The sequence below is a fragment of the Citrus clementina genome, unplaced genomic scaffold, assembly GCF_000493195.1.
Source record: "Citrus clementina cultivar Clemenules unplaced genomic scaffold, Citrus_clementina_v1.0 scaffold_3, whole genome shotgun sequence".
NCBI classification, from domain to species: domain Eukaryota; kingdom Viridiplantae; phylum Streptophyta; class Magnoliopsida; order Sapindales; family Rutaceae; genus Citrus; species Citrus x clementina.
The window spans coordinates 40,369,381-40,377,451 of NW_006262339.1; the positions used below are offsets into that span (position 1 = coordinate 40,369,381).

Consider the following 8,071-nt stretch of genomic DNA (forward strand, 5'->3'; position numbering starts at 1 on the left):
AAATTTTTGAAAATAAGGAGAGTGATTTCAAAATAATTAATTTACTATAAGATAATATAAAATTAACTCTAAATTTTATTTTTCACACTAATTATTATGAGTTTGACACGAAGGTGGGCTAATTTTACAAGTAAAATCCAACCCCACAATATAAATGTTGCCCACGCGATCATTAATCTATGGCCATTGCTATGCTCCCCTCATAATTAATAAATATCCACTAAAGGAAAGCTCAAATATGTTACACGTCCTTACTATGTTAATATAAAAGTTTCTATGGGTTGACTCTTAACATATATAGTCTGATTTAAGCAATTAATTTATGCTGGAAACCATTTATTTATTTATTAGATTTAAATGAGATCGATGTTCGAGATTTTTTATCAAAAATTTAAATTGAAGTTCACTTATCTTAAAAGATTTTCCAAGAAAAAAGGTTGCTTTCTACTCGCACCAAATTTGTCGGTTATATAATTGGATAAAGGGTTATTGTTACATGATCCTTATCGTTTATAGAAAGAAGCTCATTGGCCAAAAGTTTTAAAAATGTATCACATAAGTCCTTTCTAATTGCATTTTGTTTTATTCAAATCAATGACCATCTTTCACGGTTAGGGAAGAGCTAATAAAAATGTTAAAAGAAATTTAGAAACCCCAAATCAATTGTCGATATAACCAAAGTTGATAAAGCATCATAATATGTTTTAAAAATCAATAATGATTAGGAATATAGCAATTGAGTCTTAATTTAAGTATCGATTATTATGTGGTATTCACCTACTGGATAATAAATTTTATAAGTAACAAACTTAATATCTTACCATTTATTAAGTGAATGCCTTATTAGTTGAAATTCAATTGTTCAAATTCTTGGTATTACTCTTTAAATTCGAATTGAAGTGAGTAACTAAACTACTTGAAACTCATCTTAGTCCTTGAGTGCTAAATTTAAACTTAAGTTATTTATTAGTCTTGGGGAGTTTTCGAAATAGTTTAAGTCATAATCTGTTCTCACGAGGTATGAGCTTTGAGATTATGTGTACACTTTTATATTGAAATTGATTAAATTTGATCTAAATTTTGGTGCAATTCTAATCTCAAATATATCGAAAGATTCAAGTTGTGCTGCAATAGAACTAAGTCAAGGGAGATTTTGGTGAATAGCCGATGATCAATGTAAGTAATTCAAAATATATTTATTTATTTTCTTCAAACTTTGAATCAAATTTTAAATTTAATTAATTAACTTCGGAAAACTTTAGAACAATTTCACTGTACAATTACCCCACTCCATTCATGTTGGTCACATGGCTTCTTAAGACCTATGGCTTGATCAATTCCTCTTCACTGTAAGCAACCAAAAAATGATAAAAAAAGTTGAATCTTCTCGGCCAATTAAAGCGAGAGCGGGGTTAAGAGCACCAGTTTTGCAAATTACACTTATTACGAAAGAGACTTATATCAACCTTCAGCCCCACCAATTAGATTGTTAGCTACAAATATGTCTTTGTCGGAAGTGACAACTTTTTATACTTCACAAACCATATAATAATAATTTAAATTATACAGTGAATTGAAGGCTCATTTTCAGGCATGTCCTCTAATTATAGGTCATTGTTAGGCATGGCTACGATGTTACAAATCTTATATAATAAGTATTTGGTCGATTATGACACTGTAACGTTTTTTTTCAATAATTTGTTTGGTTCAGCAATATTGGAGAATATGTCAATATCTTTGTAAAATTATACGTAATTTAGAGTTTTCAGTTGCAAAAAATTAATGTACATTCCTTTATTGAATGTGAACTAGAGACCCTTCGAACTTTGGTTAGACCCTTTGAGATTATAATTGTCAAATTTCAATAGCTCACCAGTCAGCGCGCTATCGATGCTACTTTAGGTTTGTTGTGTGGCTATATTGGTAATAAATAAGAATTAAATGAGAGCTAAAGCATTGATTGAATTATAGCAATTTTTTTTTTTTTTTTGTATAAGTGCATGCAGAACCTTTATTAAAATAAAAATAAAGTTAGAAAATAAAGAAGTGCTTATACCTATATCCCAATAATCCTCGTGTAGATTTTCACGAAGGAGAGCTGGAGGGCTATTCCACTAAGTATAAAAACAGTCCAGCCAATTCAGTAATTTGAGACAGCCTAATTGACATATAGATCCTTACTATTTTTTACTTTCGCTACTTAGGTCCCCTGATTTTTCAAATACCAATTACGTCCCCAAGGTTATAAATTTAATTAAAGTTCAAACTTCACTATTAAAAGATAAATGTGACTTTTTTTATATATAAAACCTTACTTACCTTTTGATAAAAATCTCACATTAAAAAGAACCCAAAAAATATGTTTTTTTCTCTCTCTCTCTCTTTTCGCTACTGTTTTAATGTCAAGAATATAGCAAGTTACTAAAAACAATTACGACCTAAACAGTAAAATTGAAAAATATGAGGAGCATAATTTAATTAAGAGACATCAATAATAAATGCTTCAGCTGCTGATTTTGATTGAAGTTCGCTTAATGGCTACATGACATCAATAATATGTCCTAAAGCCAAAACAAGACCAAGAGGTGCATGAATGTCCAATATCAATAATTTGGTGACACAATTAATAATTCCATCACCATCAAACTAGTTTAAACAGAAGATGTTACAGTTCATAAAACATGAATTAATATAGATTCGATTTCCTTTCAAAAATAATGATAACAACGAAATGAATATATCAACTCCAAATCCGGCATATATACTCTGACCCTTAATCATTGCCCACCTAATTTCCCTGATATGGCTCTTGATTTCATTTTATATCAATTTCATTTTCATATGTAGCTCATATTAATTTTTAATCTGCATTTTTAATATTGGATTGCCTTTTCTTTTCTTTTTTCTTAAAATTTTAAACTGACCAAAATTTACTTGCAGTCCTAATTGCAAATTTAACCAAATCGCCAGATCTAATTTGTTGGTATATACTGGGCAGTGTGTCACAGTGCAAAAGCAAGTGGCTTACAAGAAGTTGAAAAATTCACCTCAGGATAATAAATATATTTAAACAAAATTCTCCACTAAAATACTAAACTACAACTACTCGTTATAGCTTTGGTTATGGCAGCCCTCATCTAACTCCATTGGCAGTGGAAACGAGCCATTAATACCGTATCAAAATGTAGACAAGACAAGCCGTTATAAATAGTCACTATGTACCGTTTATTCAACATACAAGTTGAAGCTAAGTGCGCACACACAGACACACATACACACAGAAAGTAGTTTCTGTTCTAGGGCTTAGAACCAATCAACAATAATAATGGATCAATCATCATCCATTTTTGCTTCTTGGTTAGTAATCTTTTTTAGCTTGTTTGTCACCCTGGCAAGTGTTGTTCCCCAGGCTGAGGCTAGGGCTTTCTTCGTTTTCGGAGACTCGCTTGTCGACAATGGCAACAATGACTACCTTGCCACCACTGCCCGTGCTGATTCATACCCTTATGGCATTGACTATCCAACACACAGACCCACTGGCCGTTTCTCTAACGGACTCAACATCCCCGACCTTATCAGTAAGTTTATGTATCCTTCAAAATTAAATTAATTTTGCTGCATGCATGCTGACAAAATTTGCAAATAATTGTCAGGTGAGCAAATTGGCATGGAATCCACGTTGCCATACTTGAGCCCAGAGCTCACCGGACAAAGGCTACTTGTCGGTGCCAACTTCGCTTCAGCTGGAATTGGAATTCTCAACGATACTGGATTTCAATTTGTAAGTACAAATATTTTACAAGAAGGTCTTATATGAGACCAGTCATATCACCCTGTGAGTCACTCTTTGATCTAATCTGATTGTGAGGACGGGCGGAACTTATGTTTTGGCCTGGGCCAGGTCAGAAAAAAATTCTGGCAAAGAAAAGGAATTTCATAGAATTTACGTTTTGACTTCCTTACTAAATCTGACCCTATTGAATCAAAATCTTGATTCTGCCGCCACTAATAGCGAGAGAAATTAACTATCTGTTCAAGGCATTGAAATTGGTGCCATTTTTGTTTTTTCTGAAATTTTTTTGCAGATCAACATAATCAGAATCAGCAAGCAGATCGAGTATTTTCAGCAATATCAACAAAGAGTGAGCGCACTTATTGGAGCTGAGCAGACTGAAAGATTAGTAAACCAAGCACTTGTCCTAATTACGCTTGGGGGCAACGACTTTGTTAACAACTACTACTTGGTGCCGTTTTCTGCAAGATCTCGCCAATTTTCTCTTCCAGATTATGTTGTGTATCTAATCTCAGAGTATCGCAAAATTCTGGCGGTAATATTAACTTTACCATATATACTAAAGAATTGTTGTACACTCATATTAATTAATGTCACAATTAAATCACATATTAAAACACGTCATAACTTTGTTTTATATTGATTCAATCTAATATAAATACGAAACAATTATAATGAAATAATATTGGGTATACGTTCAATGTGTCAAGTGCATGTTGCACTAAATCGGCATCAAGGCAGTAAGAAATTGAACAACATATTAATTATGTGGGGACGTAAATTTGCACCATATTTATGACAAAGATATAAGGTGAGTTGTTACTGCAGGATTTTCTTGGTTGGCGAGGCCATGCATGTCTGTTTTGCTCACGGGCTATTTAAAGCACATTTATGAGATAGATTTTTCATAATAAATTAAACACATATTGTGAGATTACGAACAGTCAAATGACTTTCATAACACCGAATTTCAGCATCAAGTACCTTTAAAAACACAAGTTTGTTTCTTTTAATTGCATGATAGCACGATTTTTAGGTGTGTTAATGTTGAAAATGCTTTCAAGCAAATTATTATTCTTTAGCGACAATACTTTTTGAAATGATATTTACCATTTTGTCTTGTTCAATCAAACAATAGACATGATAAGTGTGAAATTACTTTTCAAATCTCAAGTAATTCTTCTTATAGTTTAATTATTAATGAACGAATTTGAACGGATTCTCTTTGTTAGTCTTATTAGGAACATAAGGAGCCTTATACTCATATTCTCTCGCAAATATAATATGAATCCTCTTAATTTTTGTTAAAATGCTGCTTGATGATGATACTATTCTCGATATATGCAGAGGATATATGAACTTGGCGCCCGTAGGGTTTTGGTGACGGGCACAGGACCATTGGGTTGCGTCCCAGCAGAGCTTGCACAGCGTGGCGTAAATGGTGAATGTTCAGTAGAACTGCAACGGGCAGCTGATTTGTTCAACCCACAACTCGTTCAAATGTTAAATGAACTCAATAGTCAGATCGGATCTGACGTTTTTGTTGCTGCTAATGCCTTCGCAATGCACATGGATTTCATCCATGACCCTCAAGCTTACGGTACTTATAGATGTCAATTAGTTTTCTAACTCCATTTTTATTTAGCAACATTACTACTACGAATCACAAAATGAAAAACATTGAAAGTGAAAGGTTTAGAAATTAGAATAGAGAAGAGAAATAATTCAAAAATGTTAGATCCAACTACCAGAATGGCGAAAGCAAGAGTTCAATGAGGGGACTATCGGGCATAGGCTATAGGACCACTTTGAGTAATTACAATACATAAATGATGTGTCTTTGCTCTGTAGTTGGTCCCCTACCATTATGCACAGAAATTTATTGGTGCTGAATATGGAACTAAAAAATGGGCCACATATAGAGCTTGAGGGGAAGGGGGTTACCTTCTTTGTTATTACATTTACTGCGTGGACGGAGGCAGATACAACTAACCAATAAAATGACGACACCTATATCTATTGAAAGAATGTACACATGTCATGATTTTATTCACTAGTATTTATGTACGTAAAGAAAAAGCATTTTGCTAAAAGATGATTTGATTTTATTTACAGGATTTGTTACCTCAAAAATAGCATGTTGCGGACAAGGACCCTACAATGGCATAGGCCTCTGCACAATTGCATCAAACTTATGCCCCAACAGGGATTTGTACGCGTTTTGGGATCCGTTCCATCCATCGGAGAAAGCCAACAGAATCATCGTTCAGCGAATTGCGTCTGGCTCAAGCAAGTACATGAACCCAATGAATCTCAGCACCATTATGGCTTTAGATTCAAGGGTCTAATTTTTAATTCTTAATTGAGATAAGTCTCTCATAATTATTCTCTTTAAGTGTATGGCAGTGTTGTTATTAATTATTCTTCTTTATTTTAATTGTATTGGAGCTGTCTTAAGTGTCGTGGTGATACATTTATTAATAGTTTTTATGTTTTGAATTTGTATGCGGTACGATCAAGCATTAATGGTTGATCGGATTGTTAATGAATAATTGATTGATATTTGTAATCATCAATCAGCCTGTGATTTTCTTAGTAAATTATTTCTTTGGCTTTGGCTATAGTTTACGGCTATTAGTAATAGTAATTTGTGGGAGTGTGTTATTACAACCGTAAATACAAGATGTCTAAATTTCAATCCTACACACAACAAAGATTTCTTTACCATCATTTTAACTTATGAAAATGATGATAATAATAATGACAAAGATTTTGCCACTAGTAATAATCGTTTAAGTGTTTTTTTTTTTTCTTTTTTCTTGAGAAAATAATCACTTGAGTTTAATCATCCTGAAATGCCTAGTGTTGATGAACACATATATTGAAATAGAAAAAGAAAGAGTTTGACTATTGGCACCCCTCTAATCTCCTCATAAGACCCCATTTTTAGTTATATTCATTTTTATTTTTGAAAATGCCCCCCTTTTTAGATACACCTTTTTAAGTTCTCAATTTTCATTTGTTTTGTTCTATTGTAAAACTCAAAGTATTATTGTGCTATTTTTTTTCATTATTTTTAATTTTATTATTATCTTGCACACAAATTAAAAAGTTATATAGGTGATAAGTTTTTTAGTGTTAATCATTGGCTGAAATAATACTAATTTCAAATTATAATTTCAAAGTAATTTTAAGTATAAAAATATTTAATCAATAAGGAATCAAAAGAGAACAATAGATTATCCTAAATTTGTATAATTTATTTTAGTTAGATAGGAAGTAACATATAGATTTTTTTTTTTTTAAGGATTGATTATGAATTAAGTAATTTACTGGAAAATAAATTATATGTGTTTAATTTTCAATTGTCTTTAATTATAATTTTATTTAAAGGGGGGTTTTGTAAGAATAATGCAGGGTGCCAATAGCTCAACTCAAAAAGAAAACCTAAACCAAAATATTCAATCACAATGTGACGAGCTAAATATGGCCCTCGATTTAAGATATAAGTTGGGCCGTTGATTTCTTTTAGAGTTGGGATTCCAACACTCTTTTAAAACAAAGCTCCAATTGTTATATTTATAATTCTTTCTTTAACGAAAATTACAAAAATAAATGATAAAAAAAATTACAACAAAGTTTTAATTAATTTTACTATCATCTAGAATAAATTTGCTAAATTATTAAAACATAATTTTAGAAAATTTCTTAGACTTGTCTATGATGTTGTATGTATTTTTACAATACTGATGGTCGGACTGTTGTAGAGCCCTAAATTTAAATGTTTTAATCTTAGTCATTCATTTAATATAATTTAATATAACAATAAAATACTTAATTAATTAAAAAGTTTTAATATATTTAACTAACATGTGCACATCCACTGTTTGTTAGTAACATTTCATCAACTACCAAATATAGTAACCAGATAATTGCCAATACATATATTATTAATCCAAAGACAATTAACTAATTACATCTAATCAATATCTAGCAATATATTCAGAGTAATATACAAGTAAATTACTTAAATTTTAGTAACTGAGAGAGAAGATACTAAGGTTTTATGACAATGATATTGAGACAAAATATTTTTTTACTCATTGGAATCGGATCCATTGTTCCTCTTCAATTGTTAGGACAAATCTTTTGTCGTGCAAACCTTGAAACGGGTCTCTTATTGCTATGCAAGTAAAACATGTGACTCATTGTAGCCTCTAACTTTCAAAAACCACTTTATATTTCAATTATATATGAATATAGCATCTTTATCTAAAA

At 31.4% G+C, this 8,071-nt stretch overlaps 1 protein-coding gene across 1 annotated transcript; it reads left to right on the plus strand.

The window, feature by feature from the left end:
• Positions 1–3,227: 3,227 nt before the first annotated feature.
• LOC18049647 (GDSL esterase/lipase At5g33370) lies at positions 3,228–6,393 on the plus strand. Its single transcript, XM_006443224.2, has 5 exons — positions 3,228–3,578; positions 3,654–3,781; positions 4,086–4,328; positions 5,141–5,393; positions 5,909–6,393. The coding sequence occupies exons 1-5, from the start codon at positions 3,326–3,328 to the stop codon at positions 6,139–6,141; spliced, it is 1,110 nt and encodes a 369-aa protein (XP_006443287.1). The 5' UTR covers positions 3,228–3,325; the 3' UTR covers positions 6,142–6,393.
• Positions 6,394–8,071: the final 1,678 nt, after the last annotated feature.

What these genes read in the sequence shown, in the direction of transcription:
- LOC18049647 (XM_006443224.2), top strand. Translation starts at nt 3,326, where the DNA reads ATGGATCAATCATCATCCATTTTTGCTTCTTGGTTAGTAATCTTTTTT. An exon ending in CAACATCCCCGACCTTATCA is followed by an intron (nt 3,579 to 3,653) that starts GTAAGTTTATGT and finishes AATAATTGTCAG; the next exon opens with GTGAGCAAATTGGCATGGAA. An exon ending in CCATGACCCTCAAGCTTACG is followed by an intron (nt 5,394 to 5,908) that starts GTACTTATAGAT and finishes TTTTATTTACAG; the next exon opens with GATTTGTTACCTCAAAAATA.